Source organism: Hemitrygon akajei, chromosome 9 (assembly GCF_048418815.1).
Source record: "Hemitrygon akajei chromosome 9, sHemAka1.3, whole genome shotgun sequence".
Lineage (NCBI taxonomy): Eukaryota > Metazoa > Chordata > Chondrichthyes > Myliobatiformes > Dasyatidae > Hemitrygon > Hemitrygon akajei.
In genome coordinates, this window is record NC_133132.1 from 54152075 (window position 1) to 54167614 (window position 15540).

Below are 15540 nucleotides of genomic sequence, written 5' to 3' on the forward strand. Positions count from 1 at the left end.
CCAGTCAAAAGGTTCACCTCCTGCTCCCATTTATTTGAGAGGGTGCTTTACTTTGTCGCTTTCCCGACAAGTCCTGTATTTTAATTGCATTAACATGTTCTCTCCAAACGCTCACCTCCATGAAATGCCTCGATATTCAGTTCGCAATTGAAACAAGTTCTTTGCCCGTGCTCCGAATCCAGCCTAAGTACCAAAAGTTAAAATAAGACTTTACAACAAGTTTGGCCACATGCCCTTCAAACCAAAGCTAATGTACTGTTCAATCTGCAGTGCCAACGCATGGATGGTGTGATTGTGAAAGATTTCAAAACTGATCCTGACGAGCATCGGAGGTTATTTGGAGAAGGGTGATGGCGTTTGAACTTCTTCTACAACAATTATTCCATAATGCAGCTGTGAGGAATGAACAAAACTATGAGATAGATGCAGTAGTACTGCATCTATGGGGAGGTGCACATGGTCCCTCTCAATTGTCCTGAGCGTAGGTGGATGCTGGAATTGTTGGATGGGTTCCAAGGAAAACTACTGAAGGAATGTGACTGTCAGCATAGACTCAATGGGCACGGTAGCAAAGTGGCTAGCACAGCGCTTTACAGTACCAGCGACCCGGGTTCAATTCCCGCCGCTGTTTGTAAGGAGTTTGTTCATTCTCCCCGTGACTGCGTGGGTTTCCTCCAGGGGCTCTGCAATCCAAAGAGCTACCAGGATAATTGGTCGTCATCAATTTTCCCATGATCAGGATAGGATTAAATTGGGGGATTGGTGGGCAGCGTGGTACAAAGAGCTGGAAGGGTCTATTACGCACTGTATCTAAATAAGTAAATATTGTTTGCATGATTGTGATTTTTTTCTCTTTCCCTGTGCAGTGGTGTTTCATCTTTCTTTTTCCTCAACTGGGTTCTTCAGGGTTCTTGTTTTGTGGCTGTCTGTCAGCAGACAAACCTCAATTCATACATTCTTTGATAATAAATATACTTTGAATCTTTGAAATAGTCTCTTTCAGTGTTGTAGGAAATATGGAAAGAACTCTAATGATTTCAACACAAGTTTAAACTGCACACTAGCACCTGGGCTACGTATGATCATCTAATCGAATAACATTGGAAAAGTAAAATTTGTCTTATGAAAATATTGCATTGCCCTAAACATGCCTCTCTTTTGCTAAAGCCCTTTGACTCAAATTTAGCTGTGCTTTGAAATGGGCTTGTTATACACTCAATTCTACTAGAACCTCATCAAACGCTGTTGGGACTGGGCAATGATAATTGGGCCAGTAGTAATGTAATGCCCACATTGACTGTGGAATGAAACAAAAATAATTTTACTAAGAGAAAACAGATTTCACCTCTGTTTCTTCAAAGCCAGTCTGTGTTTCTGCTCACCCTATTTATCTGATCTTGCAAAATTTATACTTACGGTTATTGAGTCTCCCAGTGCTGCTACGATTTTAATATCAGCAGGTCGAATCTTGTGAACTGCAGAAAATAGAATGGGGTAGAAATAAGTGAAAGGATGGAAGAAAATTAGAGGGAAAATTCAAGAGCAGCAGGGAGAACCTGCCAGGGAGATGTTGTAGCCAGACAGTGCTGATACACACTGGAGAGGAGCAGGGGCAAGAGTAATTTTGACACTTCAGAATCTACATTCATGATTGTTAGCGTTCAAACAAACAAACAAGTTCTTGAGAAATAAACTACTCTTAACTCTACTTAGAAGAGTGTCCAGCATCCAAACTGAGGTTCTCAATTAGATTCCAATCTGTAATCACTGCCAGGTATCTGCTGTTCTAGATATAAATCCCCTGAAACCCTGGATTAGTTTCAGATGGTCATGAGAAGGTGTACAGGACGAGATAGATTGGCTGATTGAGCAGCGTTGCAGCAACAACCTTGCACAGTACGTCAGAAAGAGTAAAGAATTGTTTGTGGACTCCAAATGGGTAAGATGAGGAAACACACATCTCAGTGAGGGATCAGAGGTGGAAAGGGTGAGCAGTTTCAAGTTTCTGGGTGTCAACATCTCTGAGGATCTAACCTGGGCCCAACATATCAATGCAGTTACAGAGAAGACTCAACAGTGGCTATACTTCATTAGGAGTTTGAGGAGAAATTTAATTTTCACCAAAGACACTTGCAGATTTCTACACATGTACCGTGGAGACCATTCTAACTGGATGCATCACCGTCTGCTATGGGGAGTGAGTGGGGGTGAGGAGGCTACATAATTCTGATTCAGTCTGTAATCGGTCCCAGGTGTCCATTATTCGACATACAAACCTCTTGAATCCCTGGTCTAGGTTTCAGTTTGTAATCAGTCCTATTGGTATCTATAAACCATTGAGATTAAATATTCCTTTCTGATAACTATTGAAAAGTTGTGATCTATAAAATCAGGAGGGAAAGATTTAAGGTAGATACCCCCTAACCCCCAGAGTAGTGGAGTCTTAAACTAGAAGGCAAATATTTAAAGACAACTTTTTTGCACAGAATGTCATGAGTATGAGTTGTCAGAGGAAGCTGTGGGGAAGTATAACAGGGGTTTTCAACCTGTGGTCGGGACCCATTGCTTAATGGTATTGGTCCACAGCATGAAAAGGGTTGGGAACCCCAGGCTTATATGGGCCAAAAGGAGCAGTTTAGTCAGACAACCTGGTAGATGTGGATGAATTGGTCTGAAGGGCCAGTCTCCATGCTGTATCACTCTGTGACTAGAACACTAGATTAACTGGCCCCAAGAGAAGCTACACTTTGAATGCATGATTTCACATTAATGTCAAATCGAATATAAAAGAGAGGTCTAAAACCATTGTAAGTAGTTCATCAAGTTGGCTTTGACTGACCTGATGTCGGTACTGTTTCTGATGGCTGGTTTTCCACACAGGAGAGGTCGCTCCCCCAATTCTGTAAGCAAATGATTTGCTGAGTCAGGAACTCTCAGTTAAATTTCTGGTAATTTGGGGACTTTGTACCACACCTGATAGACCTGGTCATCACAGACTGTATGGTATAGTGGTGTTTGCCTAAGAGTTCAGTGTTTGGTTCAATTGAAATGCTGAAATGCTTCGATTGCTGACATCTGAATTGAATGTTTTACCTGCTTTGTGCAATTGGAAGACAACATGAGTCAAGACGGAAGCAGTGACCCTGAACTCAGGACTAAAAGAAGTTAAACTTATCAGGAAAGCTTTGGTGACAAGAATTGATAACATTTGGAAGGACTACAATAACATTGTTGAAGTGATTAAAGATTTAATATGTTAATTAGAAGCCTTTTACAAGAAGAGCAAGATGTTTCACAAGTGCAGTCTCATTTGGATGATTTTAAAAATCTTCGTGAAGATGTTGCTAAGCAACATAACTTGTTATCTTTAATGTCTATCTTGAGAAAGATAAACAAACTGAAAGCTATGCGGGTATTTATATGCTTATTAATACACTCACGGCAAAGGCTAAACAATGATTGAGATAAATGCGATGTTGAAAGTCAAATAGCTGGAGGAAATGAAAATATTTAACCAACTTCAGGACATATTTTGACTATGTATAAAGTTGATGATTTTCAGGATGATGTAACCCGGAAGAGTGTCTAACGTATTTGCAGCAGATTCTATTGCGAACAGAACGTCCTGTGCATCTGATACCTCTTTGGCATGGATTAAAACAGTGGCCAGTTCAGCAGCATTATTCGCACGCCAACAATTTTTGAAAGATAAGCATGCTTTGGAAGACCAGGCAGAACAGCTTTGGAGAAACCAGGAGCAGATGGAAGAACAGCTTTGGAGAAAGGTAGAGCAGCTTTACTTGCAGGAAGAAGTTGCAGCCAAGATGGTCAGAGTTAAAGTGTGAAGGACTTCAAGTGTTGTGGGTGTTAAACATGATCCAGCAGGATAGTTCTACGGTGAGAATTCCTATGTTGACATGGCACAGAGAAAATCCAGCATACTCAATATCCATGTGGATACATCTGTTCCTTTAATGTCTATGAAACATGAGTTTGGATGCCAAAGGGTCTTTCTGGGTATTTACTCTCAGAATACCCTGCACCAAGGAGGCACTCTGAACCTATGCCATATCCAAGAACACAAGGTGCTTCTGAAGTCCAAATGCTGTACTGGAAGCCATAAGAACCACAACAGGAAATAACAAGCATAGTGATGCAACAACAACGCATTGCATCTCTGCCGAAAAGAGAGATTCAAATATTCGATGGTCATCCATTGCAGTATCATTCATTTATGAAGGCTTTCAAGAATAGCATTGAAGGCAAGACTGATGATTATGGTGACTGTCTCTATTTTCTCAAACAGTTCACTGGTGGTTACCCTAGCGAGCTTGTTAAAGTGTTGCCAGTGAGCCAGCCTGGACCAAGGATTTCTAAAGGCAAGGCTTTACTACTGGAACATTTTGGTGATGAACAGGAAATTGCTGCGGACTACATGGAAAAAGCTCTTTCTTGGCCGCATATCAAAGCAGAGGACATGAAAGCTCCTCCAGATTACAGTCTTTTTCTTGGAGTCCGCTGCAATGCATGGAAGAAGTGCAGGACATGTGTACGTTGGACTTGCCTGCTAATATGAAGACTGTAAGAGAAATCCCCCCCCCATAAGCAAGGAAAAATGGAGATCAGTGGTGTATAAACTGCAAGGAAGGCACAACTGTAAGATCACAGTTGATTTTATTGGAAGGCAAGTAAAGATTGTTACACACCCAGTCTTTGGGAACGTATATGATGTTACATCACCAGCAGTAAGCAAAGGCGTGAACAAAACTGAATTTCAACTTCGTTCTAAAGCTTAAGGAAGCAGTTTTGCCACTATTGTGGTTACGATGAAAAGTGAAGCCACAACTGAGCCTGGAACAGAAGAAAAGGGTGCAGATTAAACACACCGTGAAAGATTCAAACACAGCAGCGAGTAACACTTAATGGCCTTGACGACGGGGAGGGGGTGATTGTAAACTTCCTATAATTCCAGTTAAGTCTAAGAAGAGTAACGAGACAGTGGTTACTTATGCTTTCCACTGTACAACAGTCTTCTGCACAGAGAGCCTCATGAACAAGCTCAATGTGGTGGTGAAAGGAACACGAAGCCTCTTATGCACCATGGGTCAAGAGAAGGTTGTGAGTAGCTACGTCATTTCATGATTGGAGGTGGCTGTTTAAACCATTGTGAACTGCCTAACATCTATATGCAGGAACGTATGCCTGTCTACAAAGGGAACATTCCTTGTCAGTGAGATCTTCAGGAATGGTCTCACCTGAAGCTTATTCATTTTCATAGAGTCGGAAACTGAGCATTTGATAGGGGTGAATGTGCCTAAGGCATTGGAGCCGTTCCAAGTGGTTCGCAGTGTTAATGCAATTAAACATAGCTGGGTTGGACCATTGAAAGGAGACCATGGTGCTGGAAGAAACTACAAGGCTTACAGTTAGCAGGACATCAATTTTGCACTTGGATGAGCTTTGGCAGCAGCAATTCAAGACTGATTTTTCTGAATGCAGTCAAGAGGAACAACCTGGTTTGTTGAGAGAAGATCACAATCCAGGATAGACCGCTTACCAGAAAGAGTACGTCTGTGTGAACATTAACATTTCATGTCTCCTGTGTTTTGGCAGTGTGTAGTTGTAATTATTCTAGTACAATAAATTAGGGGGCTGGAATGTAGAGACATAACAACTAGGAGCAGGGGTAGGCCATCCGGCCCATCAAACCTGTCCTGCCATTCAATAAGATCATGGCTGATCTGTCCGTAAACTCAGCTCCATCTACCTGCCTTTTCCCCATAACCCTTAATTCCCCTACTATGTAAAAACTTATCTAACATATGTTTTTTAAACATATTTAGTGAGGAAACCTCAACTGCTTCCCTGGGCAGAGAATTCCACAGATTCACCATAGAACCATAGAACATTACAGCATAGAAACAGGCCTTTTGGCCCTTCTTGGCTGTGCCAAACCATTTTTCTGCCTAGTCCCACTGACCTGCACCATATCCCTCCATACACCTCTCATCCATGTACCTGTCCAAATTTTTCTTAAATGTTAAAAGTGAGCCCGCATTTACCACTTCATCTGGCAGCTTATTCCACACTCCCACCACTCTCTGTGTGAAGAAGCCCCCTCTAATGTTCCCTTTAAACTTTTCCCCCTTCACCCTTAACCCATGTCCTCTGGTTTTTTTCTCCCCTAGCCTCAGTGGAAAAAGCCTGCTTGCATTCACTCTATCTATACCCATCATAATTTTATATACCTCTATCAAATCTCCCCTCATTCTTCTACGCTCCAGGGAATAAAGATCTAACCTATTCAACCTTTCTCTGTTACTCAGCTTCTCAAGTCCCGGCAACATCCTTGTAAACCTTTTCTGCATCTTTCAACCTTATTAATATCCTTCCTGTAATTCAGTGACCAAAACTGCACACAATACTCCAAATTTGGCCTCACCATTGCCTTATACAACCTCACCATAACATTCCAACTCTTATACTCAATACTTTGATTTATAAAGGCCAATGTACCAAAAGCTCTCTACTACCCTATCTACCTGTGACGCCACTTTTAGGAAATTTTGTATCTGTATTCTCAGATCCCTCTGTTCTACTGCACTCCTCAGTGCCCCACCATTTACCTTGTATGTTCTACCTTGGTTTTTCCTTCCAAAATGCAACACTCTCTGGGACAAAGAGTTTCTCCTCATCTCCATCCTAGATCTTTTCCCTTGAATCTTGAGGCAATGTCCCCTAGTTCTAGTCTCACCTACCAATAGAAACAATTTCCTACTTCTATCTTATCTATCCCTTTCAAAATTTTGTATGTTTCTATAAGATCCCCTCTCATTCTTCTGAACTCCAGAGAGTATAGTCCCAGGTGACTCAATCTCTCCTCACAGGTTAACCCCTTCATCCCTGGAATCAACATGTATTTGTTTTCTATCTGCATTATGCGTTTATAATGCATATTATGGTAACTAGACCTGTGAGTGGGAGTGTGGGATATCAGAATCAAAATCAGAAGCTGATTCTGAAGGGAATAAGTTACGCATTTTTGCTTTTTTCTGTGCAGTTTGGTGCTGGGGTGGTTGCTACATCTTTTGTTGACGGCTTTGTTACAGCTCAATTACGCTTAAATTCCACTGCTTCATGATAGTTTGTTTGTTAGTGACTAATAAAGGACTGGAGGGTGCGTCATACAAGTACAACAATCCATGCTAGGTTGCCAGCAGCGGCAATTGATCTATTAGAATTCACCGCTGCAATAGTGCTGATAGAAACAGAATTGTACAAATGGGTGACCAGGGAGTAATAACTATTACATGGCTATAACATAGTGAGAGGTGATTCAGAGTTTGTAACAAATTCAACAGTTACATTAAAAACTAATTTTGAAACAAACGGCGAAATACAAAGGAATAATTGCTCATTGCATTTCAATGGTCTGCAATAACCTAGAATTTAGATGATCTATTATAGTGAGGATGAAAAGTGGTTGTATTGTTAAATTGTCGGTTTAATTGGCTGACGCGTAGCTACACTATTAGGAGCGATCGCTGCACTTCAATAGCTGTGAAGTGCTCTGGGACCTATCAGAGTATAAAAGAGGCTTTGGAAATAGAAGTCTTTTTTTCTCTGCAGTTGTCAGGTTGTTTCAGCATCTTTAGTTTATCCACTATTCTTACATGCTGGCAGATCACTGAATGATGACATTTACTGTACCTTAGGGGGTGCGGCCGTTGGAACTGCACCTTGGTATGTGTAGTTGCTGTTCTTGAACGTTCGAAGAAAGGGTTGATCCTGCAGGGGCAAAACGTACACAAAACCCAACGTGAAACTCTTCCACAGCACCTTAAAATGAAACAACAAACCATCTGTCGGCAGAGCTCGGTGGGCCAGGCAGCGTCTGTGGGACGAAAGGAAGTGCGCACATTTTACTGAAACCCTGCAAAGTGAACCGTTCCTGAAGTGAGGGTTCGAGCTGGAACGTTGACAATCATTTCCTTCCCACAGATGATGCTCGACCCACAGAGTTCCTCCGACAGATTGTTTCCAGCATCTGCTCTCTCTCACGGTTCCACGTGGAGTGGAAACCTCTGCTGCTGACAGCTTAACTTGGATGTGAATGGAAGGGTTCCTCTGAATGTAACGCCAAAGCCAAAGCCAAGGTTGAGTTTATTGTCGTGGGCACAAGTACATTGCACAGCACATTTGCAATGATGTTCACTTGCAGCAGCACCACAGGCACAGAGCATAGCAACGCACAGTGGTGCCCTAGCCTCCGGAAAATTATTCCAGCAACATTTTCACATGCGTTCTTTTCTGAACATACAAGTCAGGGGTGATGTTGACCCTTGTGGTTTGTTCCACCAGTTACGCTGATCAGATTGCAATCCCAGCTGCACACTTCTGCCTGGTAACATCTCACCCCTTTGCTAATCAAGTTTCTGCCTTCAGCGGCCGTGGAGAGATGTCATATTCTCCAGAACCCAGTCATGACATTATGATCTGAAGAAGGTAAAGCAGGAGCAGTCTACTGAGTACAATCACCGTTGCTTTGCTCAGTTCAATCACTGGTGAGTACGGGAGCAGGCTCAGCACACTGAACCTTGCAGCTTTTGGAGAGACATATTAGGCACATATTATACTCCACATCCCTGTCTATAATACAGTCAACGTGAAATTGGGAGGAAGATTTCCCTCTGCTGGACTTGGCCCACTACCTCAGCAACCACTCTGTCCATCCCTTGACTTCTAGAGCGAAAACCCTTTCCTCCATGAAGACCACAACCTTGTCGTAGGGTTTGGAGGCTCATGAGCCTCAATGACCCAGAGAGCTATGTTGGCTGGAGTCAGGGCTTTATGCTTGGGCTCTTGGTCCGGTCACCCTTGTCAAATAGGTCAAAGGGCAGAGGCCAGACTAAGAGCGGTCTACTGGTCCTCCAAAATCAGGGGTTCAGCTCAGGGCTAACACTGACTGGTAAAACAAAACTGTTACAGAATAGCAATGAAGAATCCCATGTCTGAGTGTGACGGTATTCCTGAGTCTCCAGGACTTGGAAGACTGACAGTAGTGAAAGCCGCAAGGAAGCTATTGGCATGATGAAGAAAACGCTGAACACCACCAAAGACGGAGTGTTCTTCATTGCTGTCCAAAACACCGGCAGCATAATCGAGTGCAAAGTGACACCTTTGGGTGTCACTCCAGAGGACCTCCGCACCCATTCAGACTCTTACCTGTGATGGGCAGCTCAGGGAGATGTTTGCCGTAACATCTTGGAAATCGGACTTTTCACCCACAGGTTGTAACTAAATAAAAATAAACACTATTAGTTTTCATTGTGAAGGGTAAAATGACGTATCATCTCCTCTTGGAGCACCTTGCGTGATTCTTAGGGTCACATGATAGAACATTTGTTTATTGAGAAACAGTGTGGAGTAGGTCCTTCTGACCCACCCAGCAACCCGCCAATTTAACCCTGGCCCAATCACAGGACAATTTACAATGACCAATTAACCTACCAACCAGTACAGTTTGGACTGTGGGAGGAAACCAGAGCACCCGGAGGAAACCCACGCGGTCACGGGGAGAACGTACCAACTCCTTACAGCCAGCGTCGGGAATTGAACCCTAGTCACCTGTATTGTAAAGTGGTGTGCAAATTACTAAGTGTTATTCCACAGAACGTAAGGTAACACAGAAATGGGCCCTGACGACTGTGCTAAACACGATGCCAAGTTAAACTAAATTTCTTCAGCCTGTACATGATCCATACCCCTCTACTCCCTGCACATTCATGTATTTACCTAAAAGCCTCTTGAACACCCCTCTGGCAACCTTTGCCAGGCACCAACCGCTCTCTGTGTGAAAACCTCTTCTTGTATATCTTCTTTAAATTTCCCACTTCTCGCATTAGATGCATGCCCCCGAGAACCTGAAAATGATCTGCTTGATTTTGGGAACAAGCATTAAATGAGGAAGTTAGGAGAAAGTCAAACATGCCAGTTGGCTGTTTTAGAGGGAATTGGAAACTAAATGATCCAATAGGCGAGTTGGAGAAATCCCTTTAGTTGAACTGATTTGTTCTGGAGATATAAAAAACATAACAAATAGGATGAAGAGGACTTTTAGCCCTTCAAGTGCGGTCAAGGCCAAGGCTGTCTGATTTTCCACTGCAGCGCCATTTTCCTGTGCTAATCATTTATCCTCAAATTCCTCCATTGACCTTTGTTTTGAATGAACTCAATGACTGGGCCCCCACTGTCCTCTAGAGTCGAATTTTTGAAAGAGTCACCAGCCTATGTACTGAAATTCTTCCTCATCTCAGCCCTATCTGGCCTATTCTCAGTCCTGAGAATATGACTACTGGTTCCTACCTCCTCGGCCATTGGAAATGTCTTCCCGATAGTCAGTTTTGTAAGAATACTGTAAGATTTATTGAAATATTCTCTCATTTTCATAAACTCAGAAGAATACAGGCCTAATTTACTCAAGCTCTCCTCATACGCTAAAAACAGCACCCCTAGAATTGGTCTAGTTAGTATCTCCTTGTTAGATGAGAAGACCAAAGCTGTACAGAATACTTCAGCTGTGGTGTCACCTAGGTCCCGTATATTTACAGCAGGTTTTCTATTCCTCTACTCAAATTCTCCTGTAACAAATGCAGAACATGTGCCCTCCTAACCACCTGCTGTACCTGCCTACTGTCTACCGGCTTCATGGACTTGTGTAGAAGGAAGCTCAAGTCTTTGTATGTCAATACTACTCAATCTAGCAGCATTGAAAAATTTTTGTTTTGTGCAACAAAGCGGAAAAATTCAGGCTTTCCTCACATGATATTGCATCTGGCATGTTCGTGCCTACTTGCTTGTCCATATTGCCTTGGAGCCCACAATAAAGCACAGTACCTCAGGTGGAGTAGTATTTCATTGACGCTGCACCGAAATGGCAGCCTGGTGCCAATGCAAGACTGGGGTTCAAACCCAAACCCATTTGCCTGATGAAATCATCGCAGTCCACATCCTGTGTGGTCAATATTCAAATTTGTGTTGGGTCCAAAGGGTGTACTTGGATATTTATGACATCTTCATATGACTCAATGTGGTTGAAGCAACAAAGGTGGTTGTGCAAGATTCCCTAGAGGTTAACTTTCGGGTTGAGTCAGCAGTGAGGAAGGCAAATGCAATGCTAGCAACCATTCCGAGACGGAAAAGCAAAGATATAATGGTGAGGCTTTATAAGGTCACACTTGGAGTATTGCGTACAGTTTTGGGCCCCTTGTCTAAGAAACGATATGTTGGCATTGGAGAATGATCCCGGGAAAGAAAGGGTTAAAACATGAGGAGTGTTTGATGACTCTGGGCCTGTACTCACTGGAGTTCAGGAGAATAAGGGCGAGAGGGGGGATCTCATTGAAGTCTATCGAATATTGAAAGGCCTAAAGACAGTGGATGTCGGGGAGTCTAGGACCAGAGGGCATTGCCTCAGAATGGAAGGATGTCTCTTTAGAACAGAGATGAGGAGGAATTTCTTTAGACAGAGGATGGTGAACCTGTGGAATTCACTGCCACAGATGGCTGCGGAGGTCAAGTCATTGGGTATATTTAAAGCGGAGGTTGATAGGGTTCATAAACCAGCCATGATGGAATGGTGAGCAGACACATTGGACTGAATGAGCTAATTCTGCTCCCATAACCTTTGGTCTTATGGGTGGGAGCGGGCAGTGATAAGGCTGGGGAGGGGCTGCTGGGCTGAGTGCAGTATTGGAAATGAGGTTGGCAAAGTGGTTAATTTGTTAAAACAGTGTCAGGATCCTTCTGGTAACAGGTTGGGAAAGAAGGTATGCGGCATGCTTGCTTTTGTTAGATGAGGCACTAAGTTCAAGTCTAGGGGAGTTACGTCGCAGATTTATAAAATCTGGTTAGGACACAATGAGGGTATTGCGTTCAGTTGAAGTCATCCCATTCTGGGATGTATGTGGAGATTTCCTAGAGAGTGCAGAAGAGGTTTAGCAGGATGCTGCCTAGATTACAAGGCACGTGCTGTCAGGAATGGTTAGACAAATCAGGGTTGTTTCTCTGAAGGGCCAAGGCTGAATGGAGATCTGATAGAAGTTTATAAGATTATGAGAGGCACAGATAGATCAGGCAGCTGGTACTCAGAGTCGAAATATTGTGTACCAGAGGGCATACATCGAAGGTGAGAAAGGACACGTTTACAGGAGATAGGTGTGGCAAGATTTTTGACACAGTAAGGGTGGATAACCGGATTGCACTGCCAGGGAGGAGTTGGAGGCAAATAACAGAGGAACGATCAAGTCACTCTTCGACAGGCACATGAATCTGCAGAGACGGATGGATACGTACATTGTGTAGGGCAGAAGGGTTTACTTCAGTTAAGCATTTAATGATTAGCTTAATTCGCTTGGCACAAGATGTTCCTGTGCTGAACTATGTTCTTATGGAGAAGGAATTGGGCAAAGTCATGATTCTAAAACTCACAGTAGGACATAATTCAACATCTTCAAAATCATTCCATAAACCTCTATTGCAAATTGCTACAGCCCAGAACATAGTAATCATGTAACACTGGTTTGATGAGTCGCAGTCAATACTAGTCACACCGAAGGGGTAGGGCCCCTGTCTGTTAGTCAGATGGTTGCATATTCAAATTTAAGGACACATTCCTGGAAGCACTGAGCATGTCAGGTAACACTTGTGGGTGGAGAAGCAGCTAATATTTCAGGTCAGAGGTTCCTCATCATAACCAGGAAAAAAGGAAAGCAAGTTAGTGAGGAGAGAAGGTGCGGGGAACAATGAATGGAACAAAGGGTTTATTTCTGAAAGGGTGAGAATAATCCACTTCACGTGGAACTTCGAAGCAAATCTTGCTTCGTTATGTACTGTGTTGCCCAGTTTATACTAATACGGAGAGAAGAAAGAAACAAGTCAAAGTCTCAGATGGATTTAGGGCAGAAGTGGGCAGTTGTGAGACTGACACAACGAAAGAGCTAAAATTGGAGAATTCGATATTTCTTCATATTTTGAATATAGAGGTTCAAGACTCTTCTAAGAAACAAACTGCTGTCTCACTCCAGTGCAGTCAGAAGGAGAGCAGTACTTGGGAAGTTATACATGAATCATCAGATCAACTATATATATGTTCTGATGAAATTTCTTGTCCCAAAACACTAACTATTCCCCTCCACAATTTCGTATTCCCATCTACTATAAGACTATAACTATTGATTCAAGATAGTTTAATGTCATTTCCAGTACACGAGTGTAAAGGAGGATGAGCTAATTGTTACTCTGGATCCGATGCAGTGCAAAAAAAACATAAGATAAAGAACACAATGAAAATAAACACAATAAATACAGTAAGAAAAATACTTATTCAGGTCATCTGCCATTGCTACCTCTTGTGTCATTTTCCAGCAATCCAATGTCCAGTCGTGCCTCTCTTCTGCTCTTTATATATCTGAAAACTTCCATTCACCTTAAACCTGCTTGGTTATCAAGTACAATATCTAATGGATTGTGTCTTAAAAAACATGTAATGACTGTTTCCACTGCCCTTTGAGGTGGAGAATTTGAAAGATAAGACTTGCATATATTGTTATGACACAGAAGAAAGGTTATTTGGCCCATCAAGCCCATGGCAGCTCACAAAGCAATCCTGGTCAAGAGAGGAGGAGAGGGACAGAGAGAGTAGACAGAAGACAGAGGGGGAGAGGGAGTAATCTTAAGGGCAAGTGATTCGAATGGTACATTCCTCCATCAGTTAAGGAATAGTTTACAGAACATTTAAGATGAAAGGTGATCAAAAATGAATCTGAGGAGAAAGAGTAGGAGAGGTTTGAATCTCATCTTTCTATTCACCTACACATAAGGGCAATTTACAGTGCCTAAGCATGCTATCAACCTGCAAATCTTTGGGACGTGGGAGGAGACTGGAGCCCCCTGGAGGAAACCCACACGCTCACAGGGTCATTGTGCAGATGCCACACTGGAGGTCATGACCGAGAGCCACCACCCATCCGAGCTGCACCTCGCTACCGCCCAGTAGGTGAAAGGGCTCAATCCAGAGTTTCCAGGACAAATCCCTTTCCGTCGACGCTGCTCAACCCACTAAGTCTCTGCGGCAGATTGCTTCGTCACCCAGATACCAGTGCCTGCACTCTCTTGTGCCGACAAGACAAACATCTCGGGGAGTGAATGAACTTTCTTTTGTTTGCTGTGTCAATTTGAAGGTCGCATCAGGTGAGGTGCGATAATATTTGTTGCTTGCATCACCGGCACTAATGGACTTTTTTATCTCGCAAATGACATCTGCACTTGTGCTGAGAATACAATGCCTGCGGAAGAAAGTTTATTGATCCCCGTTGTCAGGATGGATCAATGGGTGCCAGGAAATCAATACAGGAACTAAGGGCGTGGAGGAGAATGTGGAGCTACTAATGCCAAGCTCCTGTGCTCTGAGTCTGATCCCAGCATCCAAAGCCCACAGTATTTGCAGTCTCAGACACAGGAGATTCTGTAGATGCTGGAAATTTTGAGACACACACATCAAATACTGGAGGAACTCAGTTAACCAGACAGCACTTACGGAGGGCAATAAATAATTGATGTTTTGGGCGAGGACCCTTCATTGGAGCCGATGAGCAGAGAGCCCACTGCACCTGGAATCTTTTGGCCAATTTAAATGCTGGCCCTGAGAGACTCGAAAGGCAGGGTACGGGACCGGAGGCGAGAGTCCGGCCGATTTCCCTCGCTCTCCCGTGATATTCACCCCTCTCTTCGCAACACTGAGGCTGTGAGACTGCCCTGGCTGCCGTGCTTCATGTCTGCGAGCTTCAGGGCGATTTGCCCCGCTTTTATGAGGAGCTGAGACCGAGGCTTTGGGCCTACTCCAGGCTGCTCTGGGACTTTGAATCTAAGAACTCAATCTGGTTCAGAATTCTGTTGCTTGCTTCTATTGTTGGCATGATCTGTGTTTTTATTTCTCTTTCTTTGTGTATTGGGTGTTGATCTTCAATTTTTAATTGGGTTCTTTCAGGTCTCTTGCTTTGTGTCAGACAAATCTCAAGTTGTATAATTTATACATTCTTTGATGATACATGTACTTTGTGTCTCCAGAAGATGCCCATTCAGTCCACTCAATCTACATCAGATCAAAGAGCAATACTAACCTCCTCTTGAACGATTCTCCTCGCCCTGCTGTCACCAGCCTATGCACAACACCCCCCCCCCCACACTCCCTCCAGCTCACCGACAAATTAGGGGCAACTTACAGTGGGCACCGTTAATCTTCCAACGAGCTCACCCATGGAATGTGAGAGGGAACTGGGTCACTCAAAGGAAGCTCTTGCAGTCACAGGGAGAAGGTGCAAACTCCACACGGACGGGTGCGGAGGTTGGATTGAACCTGTGTCCCTGGCCCTCTGAAGTAGTGGCTCTACTAGCTGTGTCATTGGGATCTGAAATGAAACAAAAGCGTGGTGTCTACTGGATTAACCTGACAGTGATGTCCTCCAGGGAAGCAAGTTTACC

At 43.4% G+C, this 15540-nt stretch overlaps 1 protein-coding gene across 1 annotated transcript in view; it reads right to left on the reverse strand.

The window, feature by feature from the left end:
* Positions 1 to 15540, reverse strand: part of plb1 (phospholipase B1) — a 181686-nt gene that overhangs the window by 27545 nt on the left and 138601 nt on the right. The window contains exons 44-48 of the mRNA XM_073055347.1: positions 9226 to 9297; positions 7711 to 7788; positions 2840 to 2900; positions 1417 to 1475; positions 116 to 183 (exon numbers count right to left, since the gene is read on the reverse strand). Of these exons, the coding sequence (XP_072911448.1) occupies positions 116 to 183; positions 1417 to 1475; positions 2840 to 2900; positions 7711 to 7788; positions 9226 to 9297 (338 nt within the window). The remainder of the gene's footprint in view (positions 1 to 115; positions 184 to 1416; positions 1476 to 2839; positions 2901 to 7710; positions 7789 to 9225; positions 9298 to 15540) is intronic.